Raw genomic sequence first — 26,931 nt, 5'->3', positions numbered from 1 at the left:
AACTATCCAGGGTGGGGCACACTGACTAACTTGAGCAATTGATTAGATAATCCTTTCATTGAGAAAAGAAGCACTTCATATTATTTGTCTATTCAGACACATTATATGTGTGTGTGTTAACATGCTGTGTTAGGTTCCAAAAAAGGAACTCAGTATATTGGTTGTCAGTTTATTTATGGCCCCAATTCAAGGTGCATTAGTGTTTAAATCCATATATGACTTGGGCCCCAAATATCTGAAAGAACATGTCCTCATTTGGTAGAACACGAGAGTCTTAATCTTAGGGTTGTGGGTTCGAGTCTCACATTGGGCAAAAGATTCCTGCATGGCGGGGGTTGGACTAGATGAAGCTTGTGGACCTATCTTCCTCCTTACTTACAACAAGCTAGAGGTTGATTCTGCTTGTCATTCTGCCTGCCTGTCTGCACCTATTGCTGGTCTCCCTGCCTTCTGCCTTACTAGTCCCAAAGAGCAGTAGCTACCGCTGAAGGCAGAGGGACATGCAGGAATCCTGGCGGCCACAACCCAGGCATGCATATATACCAGAGTTGTTCTGTGCTGCTTAATCTGCATTCCCTAAGAATTAAACTTTTGAGTGCATTTTCTGTTTCCTCCGCCCTCCTGTTCCTACATCCTGAGTCTATCTGCAGTGTTACAGAACAAGCCCCTGAGGAGCTGGAAGTAGTATCACTGACGGAAACTGCTATTGCTGGCTCTGCTTCCTCTGCTCAGCCCAGCCCTAAGCTCTGGACCTGTGCACTGCAGCTGAATCTATGGGCATGTCTGCAGAGGAGGACGATTCCACCAGATTCAAAGGTAACGCGAAATGCAGCTACAGGATCCCAGTGACCGTACCATTCAGTGGGGTGGGGTGGGGTGAGGCATATGGGGCCCTTCCTAGATGGGCTTTGGGTAAAGCAAGTCTCCTAGCTGTGTTGATTTCTTTCTTTCTCCCTACTTGAGAAAGAACTCCCTGTTCTTGCAATTGATGAGGGAAAAAATACTGTACCTGACATCTCAGCACACATACAATGAATGAGGTTATGATTTTAAAGTGCTTTCCTTAAGGAGGAAGGTGCCAGACAATTTTAGTATATGGGTACCAGGCACCTTCCACTTTAAGAAAAGCACTTAAACTTTATCCACCTGGGCTGTGAGATGTCACAGATACTTTTTCCTAGATAATATTGCATTCTTGGGGTCATGCAGGAAGGGAGAGGTCTCAGAGAGAGACTTACATGTCATAGTAACTGTCCTTTTTGGAAATAAATGGGCTAGAAAAATCAGAGCCAGAGATTGGTTTGTCTGTTTACTGTCTGTCCTCACTGGGAGCAATACCATAGATGCTTTAAAACTTTACTGTGTAGTGCTCTGATAGAGGACACTTTTAAATAAAGGACTGGCCCCTGGCAGCCCTTCGAGTAGAGAAGTGTCCTCTGAAAGCAGGACACATGGCCACTCTAGTGTATGCTGCTATGTCGGGTGCTGTCTGTCTAGAGTCAATGTGGAGCAGTAGTTAGAGTGTCAGAGTAGGCTCTGGGGGGCCAGGGTACAAATCCCACTCAACCATGATGTTTACTGGGTAACCTTGGACCAATCACTGGCTCTCAGCCTAATCAACCTCACAGGGTTATTGTTGGCATTACATGTGGGGTGTGGAAGAACCATGTATGTCAGCTTAAGCTCCTTGGAGAAAAAGGTGGGATATAAATGAAATAAATAAAGTAGTGCAGGATTAGACAACATGGTGCCTCTAGATGTTGTTGGACTCCAACTCCCATCAGCCACAAGCCAGCATGGGTAATAGTCAAGGATAATAGGAGTTGTAGTCCAACAATATCTGGAGGGGACACAGTGGGCTACTTCTGGTCTGTAGGCCTCTTATCACAAGGTGAAGCCTGGTGTTACAACACCTTCATTCTTTGGATGGAGAGGAGTGGCAATTTATATCTTTATATCAGCCTTCCAGACGTTTTGGATTGCAACTCCCAGTGGACCCACCCAGCACAACTAATGGGCAGTGTATTTCAAAACATCTGGAGGGCATCACATTGGGGAAGGTTGAGCCTACATTGTACAGATTTGCCCAGTCATTTGAATTCACCCTTTATTTATTTCTTTAATGAGTTTCAAACCACTTCCAAACTAAAGTTTCCAAAGCAGTGTACAACAGAATTACGTGGTACCTCGGTTTAAGAACAGCCCTGTTTACGAACTATTTGGTTTACGAACTCCGCAAAACCAGAAGTAGTGTCCCGGTTTGCGAACTTTACCTCAGTCTAGGAACGGAAGCCAAATGGTAGAAGGGCATCGGTGGCAAGAGGCCTCATTAGGGAAAGCGCTTCAGTTTAAGAACGGGCTTCTGGAATAGATTAAGTTCATAAACCGAGGTACCACTGTATGTAACATTTAAAAAAGCAAATCTTAAAAGTCTTAAATTACAAGATGCCATTAAAAAATGGCTGAGTCACTCCTGAGTATAAAACGGCTGAGTCACTCCTCAGGGTAGTCCTCTTTGAAAGCTTTCAATAGCTGCCTAAAAGCCCTAGTGCTTGTCTAATTTCACCAGGGAGCAGATTCCATAGAACTGAAGCCACAACAACACTTAAGTCCTGGGTTTTAGTTGACCTCATGCATACATCTGCAGCATGCAGAACTCTTAACAATGCCCCCCCCCCCCGAGGAACACAATTGCAGTGGAGGCTGGTTCATTAGGGCAAATGGGGCACTGCCCCACCAAGTTAGATCTCCCCGCAGCCACCTGCCAACTCCTTACTAATAACCAGTTCAAGGGGTGGCCCTGGCTATTGGAACTCGGGGAATTGCACAACTGTGAGGGCAATAGAGCATTCCTAACAACTCTCAGCACCCTTAGCAAACTACAGCTCCCAGAATTCTTTGGGGGAAGCTGTGGCTGTTTATAGTGGAATAATCCATTTGCCTTTGCAAAATTTCCTATCTTCCAGACTCCACTACAAAGTTGCTGGATGATCCCTCAGGTAACCTGACCCAAGTTGTACAGGGCTTTGAATGCTAAAAGCAAAAGCTTGAACTAACTGGTAGCATGCTAGCAGCCTCATAATTGCCCTTATGCCTATTAGAAATAGAACAGCTATTCTTTAGTAGAGGGAACAAAATAAAAAAAAATCCTTCCAGTAGCACCTTGGAGACCAACTAAATTTGTTACTGGTATGAGCTTTCGTGTGCATGCACACTTCTTCAGATACAGTAGAGGGAATTAGTTATCAGATTCCAGACGCCCTTCTAACACCCCCTCTCCCGCCTTGCCTCTGAAGCCAGACGTCTGACAATACAAGTGTGCCTCCTTTCCCAGGTCATTGTGTTTCCAAGCCCCAGAAGCTTCCCCTCCACAGATATTCCACCTCTCCCCCTAGGCTATCCAGACTGTGGGTAGGCGGTCACATCCTGTTTCCTTCCTGCATTCCAGGGAAGCAGCTGGGGATGGAAGAGCAATTCCTGTCTTGCAAAGACTCACAGCTGTATGTGTGGTTTTCCTTCTTCTCCCTCTTCCTTCTCTGTTTTAGACCAGGAATGGCCAGAAGTGGAGAAGGCTGAAAAATTAGCCAGAGGAGCTGCCTTAAAATGGGCATCTGGGGTCTTTTACCGACCTGACAAATTGGAGGGCCTTGAGGAGTATCGGATCCGAGAGATACAACGCAACAGTTCCATCCAATCCCGCATAAAGGTTGGTGGTTGCAGTGCTGAAACCAGTGCTGGCTGGTGCCCATTGGGATTGGGAGGGCGAAAGTCAGGGAACCCAATATGAAGTGCAGCCAAACGCCAATGCCAATGACAGACACAACTGATTCTAGCTCTGTCTCTATCCTCCTCCCTGTTGAGTTCTGCACTGGCCACACTGAGTAAGGAAGAGGAAGGGGACAGGCAATGCCATCTCCTGAACCCATTGTAAGTATGGAGACAGGCAGTTGGGGGATGGGTGACAGCAGACTGAGGCTGGTGGGGCAGTGCCCCACTGGCCCTAATGTACCAGCCTCCACTGGCTGTTCCCTGAACACCTGGGTTGGCTCTTCCAGCTTTTGGATGGCCATTGGATGGGTTCACCAGAAGGGTCATGTGACCAAAGGCAGCTGCACCTTCTCCCTACCCCTATCACTTGCGGCGTGCTCAAAGCGGGCAAGGGCTGTTGTTGTTTGTAAAAAAGAGAACCAGCAGGATCAGGGGGTTTCAGGGCTTGATGCTGAGTTATGGGCCTTGGCAAGTGCCCATCAGTAGCAATCCCAGATGCCAGGCCTTGGCTATGCCTAGGTTTATTTATAAACCACCCAATAACAAAGGTTCTAGGGACACGGGTGGTGCTGTGGTCTAAACCACTGAGCCTCTTGGGCTTGCCGATCGTAAGGTCTGTGGTTTGAATTCCCACGACAGGGTGAGCTCCCGTTGCTCTGTCCCAGGATAAAACTAGGCTAACACTAGCAGCCTTGAATAACCTTGGCAAAAAAGGATTTAAATCCAAAATCACCCAACACCAATGCCAGTGGGGTCCCAAAGGTCCAAGTGGAGAGGTGTGGCTTTATGACAACTGATATACTAATGATGCCTGGCACACCTACAGAGGCAAGTGATACCACATCCAGGACAACACAACAGAAAAGACCCTATATCAGGTCATTGTCTGTTGGGCATTGCCCAAAACTTTATTTATCGGGTTGGCATATACAAGGAGAGCCACTCTTTCAAGTATTAATGCAGCTTGATCCTGAAATCTCACTGGTTTAAGCAGCCTTGATTATGAATTTAATAGAACAAGGGTTTGGAGATCCAGATATGAGCTTTTCACATAGGAAGCCGCATTATACTGAGTCAGAGCTAGCTAGCACAGTATTGTTTACACTGACTGGCAGCGGCTCTCCAGGTTTCAAGTAGGGCTCCATCCCAGCCTTAGTTGGAGATGCTGGGGATTGAATTTAGGACTTTCGGCATGGAAAGCAGATGTTTTATCACTGAGCCAAGACCCTTTGTCCTGCCTGTGAAGTCTCTGTGTCCTCTTTGCCACTTGATTCTCTTTGTCCCTAGTCAACTGTGCAGTCCTACCTAGAGGGTGTGAGCACAGGCCTGGAGCAGTTGCACTCAGCCACTGCAGATGTTCAACATGTGCAGCAAGCATTGAGAAACATATGCCAGTCCTTGGCATCCAGCACCGACTCTTTTCAGAGCCTGCAGCGACTACGGGAGGTGGCAGTGGAACATGCCCAGCTGGGTTCAGTTGCCCAGACATTGCCCCAACTTTTCTCAGGTGAGCCTCAGTTTGTATATGTGTTATTTATTATTATATCCCCTTGTAACCAGAGTGGGTTACAAAAACCACACTATTAGAATGAGTGCAATGAACAACTAAAATTATGAAATTAAACTGCAAAACAATCATATCAGAATAACAAAACACCAGCCCAGAGCACTCAGCCAAGGGCTTGAGTAAAGAGGCTATTCAAAACCTCAAATACCTAAATGCCATTGCATCCTGAAAACTGCATGCATGCAATTCCAAAACACATGGAACAACCTTCTAAATATCTGCAAGCAGCGTGCCTACCTTTCAGCTGAGACATTTCCCTCTCTGGCTTGATCGTCTTGCAGCAGATAATCTTGTAGATCAGCTGCATACTTTGTACAGCACCCCTTTCCCCCTCATCTGCCCAGCCAGCTGAGTGCCCTTGGACAGAGGGTTCCACACCCCTGCTCTAACCACTGCTCTAACCACACTGGATATCATTCCTCTTTCTTCCCCAGGTTATGCTTTTGAAGCCCTTTCTCCCTTTCTTCTTTCCCACACAGTACACAAACTCCTTTCCGAGACCTTTGACCTCCTGCAGAGTCACCATCTGCTGGAAGCCCACGCAGGATTCATGGACCTAGAGAGTTTACGGGACAGCATCCTGTTCCAGCTGCATCACCACAACCTGCTCAGCTCCTCGCACCTGGCCAGTGTAGAGTCCTACTTCAGGGGCCTCCTGGAACTGAACGATGCCCTTGCCCAGCACCTGTGGCACATTGTGGCCCACAGCACAAGACTGGTGTCTGAGGACCCCTCCCTCTTTGTCTCCACGCTACGCATTATTGAGCGTGAGGAGAGCATTGATGCTGCCCTGCTGCTGAGATCTCAGCTTCCTTCTGGCTTCCTCCCACCAGGGCGCCCCAAGTGCTGGAGGCAGAAGTTCTTCCAGGTTATACAGGACACCATAGTCGCTTCCCACTTCCAGGCCATGCCAAGCAATGCCCAAGGCCAGCACCTTGCTCAGCATTTGGCGATCTTGCAGAACAACATCCTGGCTGAATTGTGTGTTGTGAAAGACCTGATGGCCCAGTGCTGCCCACCTCACTACAATATCGTCGCAGCCTTTGCTGCCATGTATCATCAAGGCCTTGCCAAACACCTGCATCACATCCTCACTCGGGAGCTGGAGAAGCAGGAGGTCTTTACTCTTCTCCAGTGGGCACTCCATGTCTACCCAAGGTCAGTGCTCCTAATGGCAGGTGTTGGGGTTCATAGGAGAAGTGGGGGTCATTATTTTTTTTAGAAAAAGAAGTGCTGGGGCTTACATTTGCCTACCACCCATAACTCTGACTTGGAATCCCAAACACCATCCATCTGAAGCACTCGTAGGCTACTTTAACAGTCATGGCTCCCCCCAAAGAATTCTGGGAACTGTTGTTTGTGAAAGGTCTACTGCAGTGGTGGCCAAACTTGGCCCTCCAGCTGTTTTTGGACTACAAGTCCCATAATCCCTAGCTAACAGGCCCAGTGGTCAGGGATGATGGGAATTTTAGTCCCAAAACAGCTGGAGGGCCAGGTTTGGCCACCACTGGTCTACTGAGAACTCTCACCACTCTTGACGAAGTAGAATTCCCAGGATGCTTGGGGGAAGCTGTGACTGTTAAAGTGGTAGGATAATGCTTTAAACACATGGGTGTTTATCCAATCATGTTCTCTGTTGTACCAGCAGGCAACTGTCGGGTGGAATTTGCAAAGAAGCAGATTTGGCAATGGGCTGCATTTCCCCGTACAAGAATACTAGAAATATGCACATATAATCCTGCTTCAGGTGTACTGAACAGCCTTGCAGTGGACAGTTGAACTTAGGTACCTTTTGCTCCTGACCCTTCTTGTTGTTCCACAGCTCAGAAATGATGACCCACCCAAGCCTTCTACCTGAAGTGGACATCACAGTCTTGGGTCCTCTGCTTCCTGTGGATACAGTAGACTATTTGGAGGAGACCTATGTGGGGAAAGTACAGGTGAGTCGTGGAGACCATGGGGAACAAAATGATCGTGGATACTGAAGCACTCATATATTCAGATTTGCTGGTTGGCCTAGAAACCTGGGTGCTGGAGAGTGTTAATAGGAAGTTCTCCAAATATTCAGGCAGAGATCTTTTCTTACCAGTGAATGTGGAAATATTCCGTCTGAAAGTCTAGAGAGCTGCTGTGGGCTGGAGGGACCACTACTGAGCTAGAGGAACCAATTGTCTAACTCAGTATCCAGCATATTCCTGTGAATAAGGGACAAATGGCATATTACTGGATGCCGTGCTATGCTATAAAGTTGTGTAAAGTCCTTGTCTCCTCTTTCTGAAGAAAAGCACCTTCAGGAGATGCCCATTTTTAACAGATAGGGGGTAGATGAGGCAGCGGTGCTTCACCCTTTTCCCAAGGTTTCCAAAGGTTGTCTCCCCAACTGATTTGGCCCTGCCCAGGGTTCCAAACTCAGGCAACCACACACTTGGGACTCTGAGGGTCAAGAGGGCGATTTGGAGCAGATGGGGAAAATGGCTGGTAAAGAAAGGGCTAAGCATTCCTCCTCCGTCTGCTATTTCTCTGTTCAAAATAGGTCACTACCCCAAACTACTTTTATTCAGAATAAGCAGCCTTCAGCCAAAACGTGTTACTTCTGCGCAGTTTGCCTCTTAAGCCCCTCTAGTCTCTGGAGTTTTCATCAGGCACTTCCAGATCACCTGTTTATTGAGCATTCATCCTGATTTGTTTGCTGGGGAGCTTAGAAGGTGTTGGCTATTTAATGAACATTCATCCTGATTTGGGAGACAGGTTTGCTGCACGAGATCGAATCCCACCCAAAAATAGCACAGAAAGTGCTACCTTTCAGGGAAACAGGTTTGTTGTGCAAGACCTCCTAATCAACTATAATTGAGCAAACCTGAATCTGCTGGCTTGTGGCTGAATTCCACCTGAAAATAGTGACAGTCTGGAAGCATCCATTGTTTCACAGCAGTGGAGAGAAATAGGGATAGAGGTGGGAGGTTTTCAGGAAGACCAGAGGTGGAGGTAGAACACATACTGCAGGTCATATCCACACACAGCTATATTTCCCAGCACCCTTAACAAACTGTAGCTCTTGAATTCTTTGGGGGAAGCAATGTGCATTAAATGTACTGTGAATGTGTGATGTGGATCTGAGCCGTATGTACTGTATATCAGCTGCCCCACTAAAGAGATGTTTCTCATCCACAGGAGAAAGGAGCTAGGCAAATGAATATGAACACTGCTGGGGTTGTGAGTGGCTTGTGTGCAGTGGAGGGTCCCTGGTCTTCACTTAAAAAGAGAATAGTTACTCAGGTCTGAGAGCCAAATTTGTTCACCCCGCCCCACCCAGGCCTCTCTTTCTGGCCCTGGGAACTTTCCCCAGGCTATACCCATGAGTGCTTTTTCTTGGCTGGAATGTGTCGTTGAATTCAGAACGTGCTTGCTGTTTGTCTGGATGGAAGATAGAGAGCTTCATGTGGAGAAATTAGCCCATATGCAAAGGTGACATTCACATTTGTTGCTCTGCCTGCTTTTGTCTCCAGCCACACCCACCATAGGCACATGGCCCTCAGAAGGTTGTCCAGACAAAAATGCGGCCCTCGGGGTGAATAAGGTTCCCCAACCTCTGTTGCCATAAACGATCTCTGCTTGTTCTTCTAGGCCAGCTTTGCTCAGTGGATGCAGAAGACGCTGGAGATGGAGTTTAAAGAGTGGTTCAGTGAAGAGGAGCCCGAATCAGACTATCAAGGCTGCTTCCAGACCAGCCTTCCCATGATTGTCATGAAGGTCAGAGAAGAAGGCAATGCACTGCAGGGAAGCCTGCCTGATTCCTATACAGGGTGTCCTATTGGCTGTGGAAGCAAAGCCATGTGTTTGATCCCTACTCATCCAATCACCTTCCTCTCTTTCTTTGCCTGCCCCAGATGCTGGATGAAAATATCCGAGTGGCATCCCTCATCTCAGATACTCTGCAGCAGAAGTTGTGCAGCATGGCCCTGGAGGAGCTTGAGGTCTTTCTGGGCAGGTCAGTTCTCTCTCCATGCTGCTGATGCAGAGTAGGGACTGAGAGGCAAGAAAAGGATGCTCAGCACAGCACAGCTCAGTGGGGAAACCACCATAACTCAGCAGTAAATCACCTGCTTTGCATGCCAAAGGTCCCAAGTAGGGCATCTGCAGGTAGGACTGGGAGAGACTGCTGTCTTAAACCCCTGAGAATTGCTGCCCATCAGTGATGGCAATACATTGATGGACCAATGATCTGACTCAGTATAAGGCAGCTTCCCATGTCCCTAACATTAATTCACCAGCAGTAGGACCTTCAGGCACAGCCCAAGGAGACATCTTGGGTTCTTACTTGAATTTGGTTATCATTCCTGCTAAGGATCCTTGCTCCTTTCCCCTTTCTTTCACTGGAGGCTGTGGAGGCTCGTTTCCCTAATCCTGCTCCAACTGAGGCTCCATTTTCCTTACAGAAAACCTTTAGTGGGCTTGAAATGAGGTATGTTATTTCTGCGCCATAAGAACACCCCTGAAGGATCAAACCAAAGGCCTGTCTAGTCCAGCATCTTGCTTCCCATACATAGCTCTGTGGGGATCCTGCAAACAGGACATGAGTGCAATAGCTCTCTCTCTCTCCCTCTGCTCTTCCCCAGAAGAGGCATTACTTCCAGATCTGTCAGTATTATGCAAAAAGAATTTAAGCCCATACCAGAAATGAAGGTGGATGAAAGCTCTCTGTTGACCTAGCAAAACAAATCCAGTTTAAAGCAAAATCCTGACTTTTTGCAGTTAGGAAAGTGATAGAGAAATGCACTAAAAAGTGTAGAATGGGCAAATAACTAATAGAAAGAGGTAAAATCAACTCGCAAGCAAATCAGGATGAATCCTCATTGTTGTATAATCACCCCGCAAACAAATCAGAAAAAAGCTCAATAAAGACCAGATGTGGTCTAACCTCCTCATAAGCTCAGTAAACAAGTTGTCTGCCTCCGATCCTGGAGGCAGAATTTAACAATAGTGGTTAATAGCCATTGTCCCTTCATGAATTTGTCTCATTCTTCTAAAGCCATCAGAGGGCGCTTCAAGATTACACATTCATTCATCCCAAACTGTAGTTTGTTAAAGACACGTTTTCCTTACAGATCTATGATTCCTGTGAAGAGGCACTGACTGTTAAGCCATGCTGAGAATTGTAGCTCTGTGAGGGGAATAACAATTTCCTAACAACTCTCAGCACCCTTAACAAACTACAGTTCCCAGGATTCTTTGGGAGAAACCAGAACTGTTAAAGTAGCAAAAGTGCTTTAAATGTCTACTGAAGATGGGGCATAGGTCTGCTTATTCTTCATCATACGTGGAACTCTGCACTGTTTCGCTCTCAAGACACATGGGATGGGCGAGTGGCTACTGGTGTGCAAGATGTCATGACAACTGCTGTGCTCTCTGCAGCCTGTATGAAGACCTGGTGGGATTTGGCAAGGAGCATCAACGAGAACCTGCGACCTCCAAGTGCTATGTGCCTTACTTGCTGTCAACCCTCAACAACTGCCAGGCTCTCAGGTATTCCCAACTCCTGTGATTGATTCCTCCCATATGCCTTCTGTATCTGGGCTTCTCTTGCTAGCAGCCTACATGCAAGCCCGCTTCCCAGCTATTCCTCTTCCCTCCACTGGTAGCACCTCCATTGCAGCCCTGTGTGAAGGCAGATCAACATCCTCAGAGGCCAGCAAGATGTCATCAAGCCTTCATGTTGCCCTGGAGAAAGCCCAGAAGAAGGCATGCCAGCTGCTGCTGGAGGAGATGCTGAAAGATCTGCAGGTACCCATTGTTATTAAGAAAGCCTATGGTAGAGGTGGGGATCCGCAGCCCTAGGGGCCAAATGTGGCCCTGCAGGCCTCTCTGTCTGGCCCTTGGAACTCTCCCAAGGCCATGTCCCTTGCTGACCCTGTTTCACACCCACACATGAGTTTTTCCCAAGCTAGAATATACCCCTGAACTTTGACAATGCTTCCTGCTTGCCTGGATGAAAGATAAGAGAGCGTTGTGTGAGATTGTCAAAACTAACCTACGGTATGAAGGTAAAGTCAATATGCATTGCTCTGCCCACTTTTGCCTCTGGCCCCGCCCACCAGTGGCATGTGGCCCTCAAAAGCTTGCTCAGAAGGGAATGTGGCCCTCGGACTGAAAAAGGTTCCCCGTCTCTGACACATAGTAAACGGATTAGAGATTCCCACTTACAAGTGCCCTAATACCACCATGAGCACAAATAATGATGAATGCAGTTTTAAAAAAAGATGTCTGGAGGGGTCCTGAGTGCCTGTGCTTGCAAGCAAGCCCAAAGAAGCTTGTGGAGCCCTAGTTTGCAGCAGCCAAGCTCCTGATGAGGGTGAATTGGTGGAAGGCAGGCTAACTATCTGCTCTGCCTTCACAGCTATAGATCTTCTGCTCACCATATCTTGACCCTGCAAGAGGCAAACCAAAACATACTTCCTTGAGCGGGTCTTTTAAAGGCAACATAACATGTAGTATTTGCAGAGGAGCTCTATGCCATTTTGTAGGTTTGCCTGTATTTGTTGTTGTTGCTGTAAGCCATTCTGGAGTTCCTTCTGGAAGGTGGTGTGTGTGTGTGTGTGTGTGTGTGTGTGTGTGAGAGAGAGAGAGAGAGAGAGAGAGAGAGAGAGAGAGACCTTTTTAAAACAACTTAATACGTCCCTTGTTCTGTCCCAGCCTCCGTTTGCTCAGATGCCCTCCCGTCAATGGCTGTCTGGTGAATCCCAGGTGCTGAGCAGCATATGCGAGGTGGTAGAAATGCACATGAAATTCTTCTGCAGAACTCACAAGCCAATGAGCATGGTAAGATCCCTCCATAGCTGGGGGCTGACAGCGGTGGGAAGATCTGTGCACTGCTGGTTGGCTAGCTTCAGGGAGGGTGGTCTACCATTTGAGTATTGCCTCTAGATTCTAGAAGTGGGGGGTCTGCAGCCTGAGGTTTACACGTGGCCTTTGGGCTTTGGATTTCAAGTGGGTGAGGGGGGCCTGGCAAGAAAGGGGCAGGGAGCCAAGACTGGTGGAATGACAGAAAGCGAGGGTAAGCTCTCTGCAAACTTATCAGAAAGAGAAAGAAAATGGGGTGGAAGAAAGAGACGGGGGAGAGGGGAGAGAGAAAGAGAGAGAGTGTGTGTCAAAGGGAGGTCCTTCCCACTTTTTGCTCTGGCCATGCCCATTGCCAGCTTCAGCGCCACCCATCACCAGCAAGATGGGGACAAACCTAGAATTAGTTATCTCTGCCTGCCATTGGCTCTGGCTCCTACTATTGACCTCCCTGCCTCCTGCCCTACCAGGCCCAGTGGACACCAGCCACCACTGCAGGAAACACACACACACTGCGTTTCTGCCTTTTGTCTCAGTGCAGCTCCCATTAACTAGAATGACCATGGCAATTTTCCCCCCTTGATGTCCAGCACCTCCTGTCAGAGACTGAGCGCTTGGTCATGAGCCAGTACGTGAGGGCTCTCTTGCAGAAAAGGCTAGTCTGCCGGAACGCTGAGGAGAGAAGCCGGACGGCCAGGCAGATGGTGCAAGACGCCTCTCAGCTGACGGAGCTCTTTTGCAGCCTGGTGAGAGAAAGGAACAGCTAACAGCTATCATGTTTTGCCAGACACGTTCCAAGGATGGGGCTGGCAGCTGCTGGTGATCACAGAGGAAAGGGAGATTGACTTTGCTCACCAAGCTGAATACAGAGTTGTGTGCGTGGCCAGCAAAGATCAAATATGCATCCAATAGGGATGAATGGGTCATTCTATTTCCAGATTGTGTCAGTTTTGCACGTGTTCATTCAAAAGTTAGTTATTTCCTATTTTCACATCAATCAGCTATTTGTTTGTTTTAAACTGGGGGGAAATTCATATGCAGTTTGACCTGAAGTACACATTTTTTATATTTTTGAGCCATGAACTATATTGCAAAATTTTAAGATGTTCAACAACTGAAGGATAACTGCATTCCAGTTCCTGTATTAGTCTGGGAAGTAAGAATGGAATAAATTCACTTAAAATGTGAACTGAGCAAAATTTTCAACATCCCTAGCATCTAGTTGCACGACTTCCAGCTTCCAAAGAAACCTGTGCAGGTTTCTCCTAGGGCCGAACTGTTGGGAGATCAACTTTGTTGCCTAGCAAGTCTGGCCGATAATACCAAGCTAGAGTTGCTGCTTACTCCTGAGGTGTCTTTGCATTTCAGTACCTGCATGAAAAAGTCACATCAGGCAATCATCCTTTTGGTCAGGAGGTGGCAACCCAAGCCAGGTTGGGGTTGGGGTTGGGGAATAAACAACTGTGCAGAACACCTGGTCATGAGGCTGGCTCTGCCAACAGCTGCTAGCTGTTCCCTAGTTGAACTTCGTTCAAGGATGCTGTGGAAGGTAGTCTAGTGCAGTGTTTCCCAACCTTGTGCCTCCAGCTGTTTTTGAACTACAACTCCCATCATCCCTGACTAGCAAGACCAGTGGCAAGGGATGATGGGAATTGTAGTCCAAAAACAGCTGGAGGCACAAGGTTGGGAAACTGTTTCCCAACCTTGTGCCTCCAGCTGTTTTTGGACTACAATTTCCATCATCCCTTGCCACTGGTCTTGCTAGTCAGGGATGATGGGAGTTGTAGTTCAAAAACAGCTGGAGGCACAAGGTTGGGAAACACTGGTCTAGTGATGACTGGGCTGCTCTCTGCTTTAATGTCTATGGTACAATATCAGGTAGGTAGCTGTGTTGCTCTGATGCAGTAGAAATAAAAAAAATAAAAAATTGTCTAGCAGCACCTTATAGACCAACTAAGTTTGTTCTGGTATAAGCTTTTGGGTGCAGGTATCTGAAGAAGCTTGCATGCACACAAAAGCTTATACCAGAACAAACTTAGTTGGTCTATAAGATGCTACTAGATAATTTTTTATTTATTTTTATTATGGTACAGTATGATACGGTATTCTTTATCTATTGAACTTGTATACCATGTTATATTTATTTTTTAAAAATCTCCGAGAGGTTTACCCATCTCAACAAAAATCAATATATAAAAATGCAAAACCCACATGCAGTATAACTGCAACTGCTAACAGTAGTAATAGTCACTCGACAATCATAACTCATCTTGCAGCCTCCACATCGGTCCATCCGCTCTGTCCTCCTGGTATAGTATAGTTTGTCTCCTGCTTCCTTTCCCAGGGCCTGGAGGAGAATGAACAGACTCTCAGAGTGATTGCTGACCTGCAGGAGCTCGTCAGTCTCAAGGACCCCTCCATGCTGAGCCTGGAAGTACTGGGATTTGTGACAAAATATCCTGATATCAGGTAGGGCACTCAAAGCAAATACACTTTCCCATCTTCCACCACTGCTTCCCCAAGCACAGGATTTGCATTTTGCCCCTAAACAGGAAGCACAGGAAATACAACACAGAGAGAATCATTGTTCTTTTCCAGCACTGTGAGAGCTGGAATTCTTTTGCTTGGAGATGCCAGGTCTTGGATCTGAGGCCTTAGGCATCCCTTCCGTTCTCCAAATTCAAGGCCGAAAACATTTTCTGGCAGTCGCCCCAGCAATAACGCAAGGGTAATAACTCTCCAACCTGCAGTCTAATCTTGGCCTGCCAGGGGGTCCACGTTGGCCCACAAGGCCATTTCCACCAAAGCAATCTTCCTTCAGCACTGGTATCAGGTACCTTTCCTCCAGTGTACCTGAGAACAGCAGCCTAGCTAAGGGTTTGGAGGGTAGGCCACAATGGAGAACATACAGCTCTCTTCTCCAACTCTCCACCCACTAGCATCCCCTTGTGGAGTGGCTGCCTCACTCTTTCTAAAGGTAGGGCCAGTCCTGGTTGGCAGCAGGAGGCCAAGGGAGAGGTAACACGTTTTGTGCCTGTTGTTTCACCAGCGAAGACCACGTTTCCATGCTCCTCCACTTGCGTGGCGACATCTCTAAAGAAATCCACAACAACGTGCTGGAGATCATGGTGCAGAATCCTCAAGTACTGCCTGAGAACTATCGCCCAGTTTTTAGCAACATTTTTGTTCCAGCTCCGGAGCCACCCTTCTGCCTTGGGAAGTCCAAATGTGCCTGATACGTCCACAGATGCTGATACGTCTACAGCTGCATTGCTAACTTTGCCAGGACGGTAGCTGGTGACCTGGGAAGATGGAACTTGAGTGGGGATTGAGCCTGTTGGTGGTGGGTTGTTTTTTACATTCCAGCAATCCAAAACACATGGTGCCATTTTGTGGGGGCGGGGCTAAATTTAGTCAGTTTTATGTTCTCTCTCCCATATTCACAGCCATGCACAGCCACATGCAGTCTCCTTACCATGTGTGAGGAACCTTTGGCCCTCCAGGTGTTGCTGAACTACAATTTCCATCATCCCTAGCCAGTGGCCATGTTTGCTATGACTGTTGGGAGTTCAGCAGCATCTGCCGGGCCAAAGGCTCTCCACACCTGCTCTATATTCTATGCAAGAGTATACGCAGGAATGGTTGTCTATTACGCACCAGTTGCACTAGTTTTCTGTGGGTTGTGTGGTTTTGGGTGTTAATATATGCTCAGATCACATCCACACCCAAACCCACTTATGAATTCTACACAGTATATGAGTGTAACACTTGTGCAGACCAACTAGTACACTGAAGCCCATCTCTTGTAGCATTTAGAAAAGATTAATATGATTGGCAAATGGCACCAAAGCCAGTACTGGCCTCTACTCCCAAAAGAGCACTGCTTATTGCATTGTCATTACAAATTATGCAGACAGCGTAATGTGCTTTATCCTAGAACTATGCAAATCATGGGGCACAATCATGGAGCACAAGAGCAACATATTTATCAATTCATGCTTAAGAACCGAATATGCTTGCTAGATAATGTTTTCTAGATAAATAGCATTCAGTTTTTCTTTTCTAAATTAAAGGCATGTAGCCCTTATGGTGAACACGGCACTTAGGGAAGACAGGCTTATCCTTTTTTTTTTCCTAGTGCAATGGGAACCAACCACTCCAGCATATCTTGGGCCCTAAACTCCTGGCCAATCAGGAAAGGAAGAGATAAGCCGCCATCTCTTTGCATGTTGGTGAAAATAGCATACCAAAGTGCAATATATTAGGGGAAATTGCTTTGCAAAAAAATTGGCAAAACTTCATGCAAGAGAAATTCACACTAAAATGCTGGTGAATTTTCATGAGAACCTTTTTTATCTTTCTAACTTGCAAAACTGATGTGGAAATGTGGACAACTGAACTTAAGACTGGAATGCAAAACTGGGGGAAACCAAAATTAACAGATTCGCCCATCTCTAGTCCCCTGCAAGGACAGAGATAGAGGCTTTCTTCAAATAGAGGACTGTCCTCTGTAAGGTAGTACATATGGTTACCCAACCCAACCCTGGTGTAAGGGCTGGTTACATAGTGGCGTAAGTGTGGATGCAAAACAATTCATTTCAAAATCTGTTAAGTACACATCTAGAAATCATTTCTGCTGTCCCTGCAGAGAAAAACAGAAGTTCTTCCCCCCACCACAAGCCACACATTTTGAAAACTACAACAGGAAGTGATGTTCTTTCCCCTCCTTTAACAGGTATAAAATATAAACTTGCATTTCTTTTCTCAAAAACACACTTTCTCATGGGGCCTTTTTCAAGCAAAGGATTTCACCAGCTACCTGCTCACAACACCTGCTCTTCAGGGATTTACCACTACCAGATTCATGAGAAATAATAAGAAATAAAGGTTTGCCTCTGAGCATCTACAGAGTGCATTTCCCTTAACCCCAGCTAACCACAATTGCCTGCCATGTTCCATGTGCACCATGTGAACTTCACAGAACAATGCCACTCCAAAAACAATAGAATGCAGCAAAATGAAAGCTCCATCCTTGGTCGACCCCTTTCTCCTTTCACCACTGGTACATGACCAGTATGGTGAGGGATCTGGAAACCAAATCCTATAAGAAATGTTTGAAGGAGATAAGCGCGTTTAGATTGGAGAATAAAAGATGACAGGGTGACATGATAGTTGTCTTCAAATTCCTTAAGGGCTGTCAAGAAGAAAATAGAGCTGATGTGTTGCTTTAAATTATAGTCACACCATTCATTTAAAGCTCCCAAATACACACATGACTTCTCCTAAAAAAACTGGGTACCTGTAGTTTGTTAAGGGTCTCCTCACAACTCCCAGCACCCTTAAATAGGTCCCATGACTCTGTGGGTGCTAAGGATTGTTAAGAGGCCCACTATTCCTGTCACAAAGCTACAATTCCTAGAGTTCCCTGAGAAAAAGTATTGATTGTTCAACCACTCTGGAAACAGTAGCTCTGTGAGGAGAATAGGGCTCTCTTAACAACTTTCTTAACAAATCACAGTTCCCAGGATTCTTTGGGGGATGACGTGACTGTTAAAAAGTGGCATAATGCCACTTCAAATATATTGCACATATGGTGCCTAAATCTGGAATTACAAATGCTACATTGCACCAGTAGTATCCTTAGCAGATTTATCATCCACAAATAACTTGGCAAAATTGGGCTTTTGTAGTCCCCCATGGAAGTGTCATATAGTACTTCAGAGAGCAACTTAAAAAGGCTACAGTCCCTTGAATGTCTGTTATAAGCACACTGATTTCTAAGCCTAATCCAAAGCCTTTGGATTTTCTTTCTAGAAAACATCGCATATTCATATTGGGGACTTTTTCAACCAGAAATGTTTCTTATGTTATGTCATTTAATAACCTGTTGTATTTTTAATAAGTTTTTTTTTATCATACACAATACATAGTTTTATTTACACTGGACAGATGCAAAAGGAACAAACCCAAGTCCCAAAAGAGAAAAAAGAAAATGGTGTAACTTTCTCAAAAAATGTGATTCAAATGATGTTATTTCTTCATATCCATCGAGGATCATCTTCTTATGTTTTAATTCTTGAAAGATATGTCCAGCTTTCAATAAGTTTACTGTTGACTTTTATTTCCTATGTTCCCTTAAAGTGAGTTAACATCTGTTTATGCATTCTTAGTATGATGTTGTTCAATTAAAAGTTCTGAGCGGATTATATAGTGCAAGGTGGCTAACAAAAAAATTGATTTAAAGCTTGGTCTCTGGCTGACAAAGCCTGCTTTTGAGAGCACCTGTCCTCTGGAACATACCTGGCAGCAGAATAAATATCAAACTCTGGCCTGGAACTTCAGAAACAATCCTGCCAAAAAGTTATTCCCCCAAATGGGCTTGGTGGCAGTTGCCCCCTCATGACAACTACTGTTTTCTTCTTCCAGGAATGTAGCACTGCCAGGCTTAAGAGAAGCTATAAGAAAGAAAAGTTTGCCCCTGAACATGCACAGAGTATACTTCACTGAATACCAAGCAACCACAAGCACTAGTTATTCCCACCTTCATTTTATATGCCGTATGCAAATGATGAGAGTTCATGCACAAGGCAATGCTGCTTCATGTTTCATCTTGGGTGACTTCATGCCTACATTCAACAGGAGTTTCCCCAGCTGGGATGTTCCACCTGCAAACATAACACCACACAGCAGAGACTGGGTCCATTTATTTTATTTCACGATATTTTAAAGGCATAAAATATGGGAGAAGCCTATTGAAAGCGGTTTATAACATTTAAAAGCCTCACAATGAGTGAACAATAAATAGACTATTTATAAGCAAGCCTGCAAGAAGCCACCCAGAGTGACTGGGGCAACCCAGGCAGAGGGGCAGGGTATCTTAGCAGCAACATCTTAGACTAGTGCTATCTCAAAGTGGTGGTCCACAGACTGGTGCCGTCCATAAGCCATTGCTAGTCCATGCTGAACTCCACCACAGCCCAGGTTGGGTGGGACACTTCAGAGATCAAATGTACTGATGCCTGGCACATTGGGTGGGCGGGAATTGCTGGATGACTACATCAGATAGTTTAATAAGTGCTGATCTCAACAATAATACATCAAACCAATGTCATAAAGCTAATATCAAAACAAGGGCTTTTAATATCTTATATTCTTATTATGTTAGATATCTTATAAAATACAGTATTATATTATACCAGGTTCCATCCCCCACCCACCTGCTCTTTAAGTAGTAATAATAATAATCAGTGCTTTTATTAAAAAAAAAAGTTTAGTGGTACTCTCATTTTCCTACTCATATTGAAATACTGCCCTTCAATGAGGCCAAGCTTAGATTCACAAAATGTTTAGGGGTAGGCGTACCCCTCCTTGTCCTGCCCTGAAAAAAGCACTGGTGGTAATAATAATAATAATAATAATAATAATAATAATAATAATAGTTTATTTATACCCCACCTGGCTGGGTTTCCCCAGACACTCTGGGCGGCTCCCAACAGAATATTAAAAATACAATAAAACATCAAAGATTAAAAACTTCCCTAAACAGGGCTGCCTTCAGGTGTCTTCTAAAAGTCAGATAGTTGTTTATTTCCTTGACATCTGATGGGAGGGCATTCCACAGAGCAGGCGCCACTACTGAGAAGGCCCTCTGCCTGGTTCCCTGTAACCTCACTTCTTGCAGAGAGGGAATCACCAGAAGGCCCTTGGCGCTGGACCTCAGTGTCCAGGCTGAACAATGGGAGTGGAGACGCTCCTTCAAGTATATTGGGCTGAGGCAGTTTAGCTTCATCTATACTGTTGTCACTGGAAGGCCTGGAAGGGACAGGGATAAAATGAATATTTTACAGACTTTGATAAGAAGCAGGTAACAGACTGGGGGCAGGCAGGAGAGTTTATGGGCTGCAGTAGACAGACGGAGTTCTCCACATGGGATAGTTGCAAGCAAACCAGAAATGTGGTTGCTATGCACATAGAAACTTGTCAGGTTCAAGAGAAGACCCTGAGGGAATCTTTCCCTGCTGCTACTCTATTTAGCTTCAGCTATACCCTTGTCACTGGAAATGAATATCACAACCGTTGGAAACTAGAGGCTTCCATTTTGCTCAGAACTGTTGAAATCCATGATCATGTGCTTACATGGATGAAACTCCGTTCAAACCAATAAGTTTTAGTTATGACTCTGCCCTACCTCTTGGTGGTTGTAGTGTTAGCAGATGTTTCAGCAGTGTCTTCATGCAGCTTGAAAAATAACTTGGCAAAACCGGTCCCCTGTAGTTCCCCACGGAAACTCTGTGCAGCAAAGGCATACAGGATGGGGTTGACAGTGCTGCTTAAAAAGGCTACAGCCCAGTGAATGTTTGAGACAACCTTGTCGGCATGATCCAGAGTTTTTGCCACACCTGGGAAGGTGCTTTGCAGCAACAGTGCACAGACGGTGAGGAGGCTGAAGATGTGGTAAGGGAGCCAGCACACAAAGAAGCCCCCAACCACAGCAAGAATCAGCTTCTTGGTCTTCATCTTCTGATGGAATTTCAGAGTCCCAACCTTCCTTGCCACACAGGAATAGCAGATGGCGATCACAGCAAAGGGGATCACAAAGCTGAACAAAGTCTCCACCACGTTATCCACAATCTGCTGCCATTGGGCCCCATACACATCATCTGAGCAATCTCCTTCCACATTCTGGCTCGATGTGAATATCAGAGTTGGAGACGCAAAGGCAACTGCTAACAACCAAACTGCCACGAAAGTGATGTATACCACATGTGGTCTCTGCCACCTTTTGGAAGCGACCGGAAGAACCACCACAGCAAAGCGATGCAGGCTCATCAGGGTGATTAAAAAGATACTGGCGTACATAGTTAAATAGTTAAAGTACACAAGGAGCTTGCAAGAAGCCTCTCCCAAGTTCCAGCTGGTCGCAAAGTCATAAATCCAAAATGGCACTGTGAGCAATGCCATTAAGTCAGCCATGGCTAAGTTCAGGATGAGTGCAATGGTGAATGATCTCCGGGGAAACTTGGTTAGGATGATCCAGAGCACAAAGCTATTCCCAGGTATGCCAGTCAGGAAGCAAGCACTAAGAATCAGGTTTGGAAGCAAAGTGTGCTGCACCCACAAAGTGTCCATCCCTGTGTTGTTCAATCCAGTCTCTACAGAACTATTGAGAGCCATTGTGGATCTCATTCGGTGATTAGCAGTTGCAAAGAGTGAGTGAGCACCATCTTATATAGAGGTTCATGGTAAATGCAGAGGAAATGGCCTGGGGTGATGCAGTAACACAGCTTCTCAAGAAATTCATGCAATCCATCATATCCTTCAGCTTTCACTGGCTCTATGTGAATATCAGAGTTGGAATGCAAAGACAATCACCACAAATCTTGAATTCTTATGATGTCGAACTTCACTTTCATACACAAATTCCCATGCCTATTAACCTAGTTATTTAAATAATGATTAGTTACTGCCTTTGATAGCTTTATCCTCTGCAAATCTATCTAATCTCCTTTTAAAGCCTTCCAAGCTAATGGCCATCACCACATTCAGTGGTAGTGAAGTCAGACAAAAGGAAGTACTTCTTTCACACATCACATAATTAAACTCTTCCTCCACAAATCCAGAGTGGAGTTTCTAAGGCATCTTGTATGCCTCCTTCCGGCAACTCCTGCTGCCAAGCTGATGCCAAATGTCTTGTCTTGCTTTCCTTTCCTCTAGACCACATCAGTGGGGCCAAGAGCAGGGTGGTTCTTGTTGTCTGGGCAGCCCAGGACCTCCACACACACTGCCCAGGCTTGCACCCCATAGACTCCACTCCCAAAGGTGTACTCCTCCATCTCTTGATGACAAACTGGTCCTGGAAGGGATGAGTAAATATCCTGACTTCCTATTACTTCATGCAAAGATCAGCATACTAATCATGTGTTACCAGCAAATTTCAATTATCAATTCCTGTAAGAAAGCTTCAGACTCTGTACAATAAAATCTTATTCTAGGAGTAAACTCATGATTCAGAAACATACAGAAAGCCATTTCTAACTAGGGCTATGTCTAACTAGGGCATTTCTAACTAGGGCTATGTCCCTTCAACTTCAAACTCGTCAGAGTAAACAAAATGATAAATAGGCAGGAACTTGCATGTAACAAGCAATGGTTCGAAGTCATAATGGTGTTACAACATTCACTTACCCATAGTTAACACTGACCAGTTTGTCATGTTCAGATGGAATGACAAATCAAGAGCAGAAGCAGTGGAGGAGGGAAGGGGGAAAGAAACCACATAACCTCACTACTTTGTTCCTATAACTGTGGTTTAATGTTCCTATAACATTAAACCACAGTTGAAGGTTCTGTTTGGCTGAGGCCACTCTCTTCTTACCTAACACAGATGAAGTGAGAGGGCCCTATTTAAGCAAACATGTGCTCAGGAACCAAAGCAACCTAATTTCACCCAGGTAGAGCTTAGAGTCATGCTCTCCTCATTGTGGGAAGGCTGCAGCAGCCAATCACATCACATGAAGTTTGTTTCCAGTCTCTGAACTTGAGGCTATTTGCTTCATTTCCAGATATGTCTATAACGTTTTTAAAAAGCAAGTCTGCAGGAAATTTATTAGGTATTTTTATGTGCATTTCTCCCAGTAAACAAACTTAAATACAGTTGTGCCAAATATATGCATTTTTGCAAGTTATTTTGTCCTAATAGAACACATTTTTGTATGTTGTTTTGACCAATATACACATTTTTGTATGCATTCTGGGGTTGCAAAATTGCATTGCAAAATAAGGAGAAGTGTGACATTTGAAAGAGATCTGTTTTAGTTTGTATAGGTTTTAGAAGTGCAAATTTTGTAGGTTTGAATTATGAATTGAACTAATTTCTACCCTGAGGTGAGGAAATGTCAAAAGTGTAAATACTTTGGTGACACTGGAAATACCTCAGCTCCTTGGTTCAGGATTTGCTGTGCAAATCCTAAACTTAGTTTTGTTTTATTTTCAGAAGGAGGGATAGGAAACATAACAATTCATTCCAAATTCATTACAAATATCATACACAACTGGAAGTCTTCCCTCATTCACACACACACACACACACACACACACACACGGCAACCACCCTGATTCCATGTCTGAAAATGTAAGAGGAAATTATGCTCTTTCGCCAGCTTCACAAAAACAGGAACTTGCATTTCCAAAAATTGCCACACAAACCACACTTCCTCACAGTGCCTTTTTCGGCCAAAGTGTTCCCTTAGTTATCTCCATGTGGTCCCTTCTCTTCAGGGATTTAGCACTACCAGCCTCATGAAAAACGATAAGGAAAAGTGCCCCCAAGTGCAGCATGCACAGATAACAGCTTCCTTGAATAGGAGTTGTAGGGGTTTCAGGGATGGGGAAACAAAGCAGGTAAAGCACATTGGGTGAAGACACCCCACTTACTTTCTGGTGGGTACAGCAAGTACAAATGCAACTTGAAACACAGCGGGGGGGGGGGGGAGGAAATGCCCTTGCTGCACTTTAAGGCACTAATGTGTACATAGCCCTAATCTGGGGTAGCAAAGAAATGTCAGATCTTCAGGTATTTTAAGACGGCTAATATGTCCCTGGTAGGCAGTGCTTTTCTTCTAGAAAAAAAAGTGCCAGTACTGTGTACCCTTGAGAACCTTCAGGGGGGAAAGCACTGCTGGTAGGTCTTTTCCATGCTAAACTTACCAAGTTCCTTCAACTTTTACTCAAGCAACTTGTTTCCTGTCTCATAGATCATCTGCACTGCCCTCCTCTAAACCTATTCTGTTTTTTAAACAAATACTTCTTAAAGTATCCAAAACTAGACATAGTATTCCAGGTGGGGCCCAGCTAGTGCAAAATAAAGTGGAATTTACCTGAAGATGGCATCATATCATCTCAGCTGCTATTATTATCATCATCATCATTATAATTTATATACCACCCTATACCCAGAGGTCTACCCAAGAAGAGAAAATAAGTTGTCAGCCATTCCTATGTGTCATCATTGTTTATTTGTATGCTGTTTTTTCATCATAGATCATGCTCAAAGCAGCTTACAACTTCAAAAAGTTTACATAATTCACGAGCATTTACAAGAGAGAACAACATGTAAATCGTTATATAGGCTAATGAAAACATCTCTTATTAATAAATATACAATAAGATGAAACAATCCACTGATAATTTTTAATAAGGACTAATAACACCCAGAATAATACATCTCCAAAATTAAATCTTGACCCTAGCAAAAATCACCAAGCAATAATACCCCATCTGGAGGATTTTCGGCAGCAGCAGAAGCCTTTGATGCTCAGGGGTCACATAATTAGTTAGTTATAACTAGGTGCCCCATGCTGCTCTCCCTGTACCATGTGTTTGTGTATCTATGTGACATATAGATAGATAGGCACAAACTGCAAACCTTTTAACACCAACCATTTAACTTCTGAATGATAACTTTATCATGCATTAGTTCCCATTCCATCCCCACCCCCGTTGGGGCATTCAAATTCTTGTTGCAATCAACAGTGATAAATTTGCACGATAACCAGAAAGTTGATGTTTGCATTTTCACAGTTTGAAAATAAATTTTAAAAACAAATATATATATATATGAATTAACTCAACCTAAGTATTGTAAGAGTATTGCTGCTAGCTGTGCCCTTATTCAAAATACTTTCAAAGTTTGGGCTTTAGCAAAGGAATGCTGGGATAGCAGGATAGCCAAAACAGATTCCCAGTAGACACAATAATATTTCAAGGTGATATCTCTGGTCAGCAGTTTCAGTTCTGCAGCAATTTCTGCCAGCAGAAGGTTGACTTGATTATTGTAAGCACTGGAAAACTTCGGGAAAGAACCTGCCATGAGCATCTTCTATCTTGGGTACCCAAGTAGCCAGCAGAACTAGGGATGGGGGGTAAATTCAATTCATTCATATTTAAAGATGAACCTACCTAATTTGTATTTTTCTTAAAAAATACATGAAGTGAAACACAGCCATTTAAATCTGCACTTCTTCCAGTTTTGCAATGCAGTTCCTCAGCCATGTAATAGGTACAAAAATGCAAGTGCTAGATGAAAATGTGCATATCATTGCTTATATTTGTGAAAATAAAACACCAGTCTGCATTTTATTGGTGAAAATAGCTTTGCAAAAATGTGTATATCAGGTTAAAATGCATACAAAAATGTAGTTACTAAAAGAAATCCACGCTAAAATGCTGATGAATATTCATGAGGACTTAAAAAAATATATAACTGATGTGGAAATGTGAAGAACTGAACTTAAGATTGAAAAAATGGGAAAGTGGGAGAAACTGAAATTGATAGATTTGTCCATCCCTAAGAAGGACTGAGTAGAGGTAGCACATCTTAATGCAGCCAGGGCTCACGGTTCTTTCATGGAGATATTGTGAGGTGTCCTGCGCAGAGCAAAAATGTAAGCAGGTAATAGCCTGGATACAGGTAGGAAAGTTTTTTGGATAGAATAGACGTCAAGAGTTCTTCACATTCCAAAGTTGCTAATGAACCACAGATAAGGTTGTTGCTGCACACAAAAACTCTCTGGGTCTCCCTCAGATTGCCAGGTGCCACAATAGCATTGCCTTGGTCTCACATCCATTATTTTACCCCAGCAACCTCTGAGGTTCTTCCTTTGTTTATTAATATATACAGAAAATGCTCGTATCAGAGGAGGAATATTTTAGTCTAAAGTTACCCCCTTACTCCCCTGGAGTTACAGAGCCTGCACTGAAGCAGTACCTTCTCTAGTAAGTTTCTGCTCTGTGTCTTCCTGCATTTTGGCAAATAACTTGGCAAAATTGGTCTCTCGTAGTCCCCCACGGAAGCTCCGGGCAGCAAAAGCATAGAGGATGGGGTTCAGGCAGCTGCTTAAAAAGCATACGGACCCATGAAGGTTGTTTAGCGCTTCAGTTGTCTCTAGCAAGGCCTTTGCCTTCTCCGGTTGAGCATATTTCAGCAACAATGCAGAGATTATGACGAGATTTAAGATGTGGTAAGGCAGCCAGCACACAAAGAAGGCACCCACCACAGCTGCAACCAGCTTCCCAGTTTTCATTTCCTTGTGGCGTCTCAGTGTCCGAATCCTCCTCATCATGCAGGAGTAGCAGATGGAGAGAATAGAAAACGGGATCACGAAGGCAAACAAGGTCTCCAGAACATTGACTGCAAGGCGGTGCTCATCCGAGAAATACATATCATCTGTACACTCTCCAGCCTTGTTCTTGGTCGATGCCGATACCAGAGTTGGGCATGCAAAGACACCTGCCAGCAACCAAACAGCCAGCAACATCCTGCACACCACATGTGGCCTCCGCCACATTTGGGAGGCGAACGGAAAGACCACAACAGCAAAGCGGTGCAGGCTCATGAGGGTGATGAAGAAGATGCTGGCATACACAGTTAAGTAGACGAGGTAGATGAGAAGTCTGCACATGACATTTCCAAAGACCCAGCTGTTGAGAAAATAGTAGATCCAGAATGGCGCTGTCAACATGACCATTAAGTCAGCCAAGGCCAAGTTCAAGATGACATTAATGGTGAAGGAGCGCTGGGGGAACTTGGTAAGAACCGTCCAGACCACAAGACCATTCCCAGGCATGCCAACCAGGAAGCAAGCCCCAAGGAAGAGGCTTGGAAGCAAGCTGGCCTTCACCCATGACACCTCTGTCACCGTGTTGTTCCCATACATCATTGTAATATTGGGGGGAGCCAATGCAGAGCTCAGCCTTTGCAAATA

General features: G+C 44.9%; 3 protein-coding genes across 5 annotated transcripts; 1 reads left to right on the top strand and 2 right to left on the bottom strand.

The window, feature by feature from the left end:
* Positions 1–640: 640 nt before the first annotated feature.
* Positions 641–17,944, top strand: EXOC3L1 (exocyst complex component 3 like 1). 3 transcript variants are annotated; one of them, XM_028739716.2, is made up of 13 exons: positions 642–816; positions 3,546–3,706; positions 5,056–5,275; positions 5,815–6,493; positions 7,158–7,275; positions 8,960–9,085; positions 9,223–9,323; positions 10,748–10,858; positions 10,975–11,116; positions 12,026–12,151; positions 12,760–12,915; positions 14,514–14,638; positions 15,362–17,944. In XM_028739716.2, exons 1-13 carry the CDS (start codon positions 774–776, stop codon positions 15,444–15,446), a joined length of 2,193 nt encoding a protein of 730 aa, XP_028595549.2. In that variant the 5' UTR covers positions 642–773; the 3' UTR covers positions 15,447–17,944. The 3 variants fall into 3 exon arrangements, with proteins under 3 accessions (XP_077787839.1, XP_028595549.2, XP_028595547.2); XM_028739714.2 differs by having other exon boundaries at positions 643–816; positions 15,219–17,944; XM_077931713.1 differs by lacking the exons at positions 14,514–14,638; positions 15,362–17,944 and having other exon boundaries at positions 641–816; positions 12,711–12,835.
* A 2,409-nt stretch (positions 17,945–20,353) lies between these two features.
* Positions 20,354–22,185, bottom strand: LOC114602920 (leukotriene B4 receptor 1-like). The gene has a single exon (XM_028741651.2). It carries the CDS (start codon positions 21,353–21,355, stop codon positions 20,354–20,356), a length of 1,002 nt encoding a protein of 333 aa, XP_028597484.2. The 5' UTR covers positions 21,356–22,185.
* Positions 22,186–24,184: 1,999 nt separating this feature from the next.
* Positions 24,185–26,898, bottom strand: LOC114602921 (leukotriene B4 receptor 1-like). Its single transcript, XM_028741652.2, has one exon. The coding sequence runs from the start codon at positions 26,884–26,886 to the stop codon at positions 25,909–25,911; it is 978 nt and encodes a 325-aa protein (XP_028597485.2). The 5' UTR covers positions 26,887–26,898; the 3' UTR covers positions 24,185–25,908.
* Between the last annotated feature and the right edge of the window lie 33 nt (positions 26,899–26,931).

This window comes from Podarcis muralis, chromosome 7 (genome assembly GCF_964188315.1).
Source record: "Podarcis muralis chromosome 7, rPodMur119.hap1.1, whole genome shotgun sequence".
NCBI lineage: Eukaryota > Metazoa > Chordata > Lepidosauria > Squamata > Lacertidae > Podarcis > Podarcis muralis.
The sequence above is the reverse complement of the archived record's forward strand: the minus strand, read 5'-3'. Positions and strand labels throughout refer to the sequence as shown.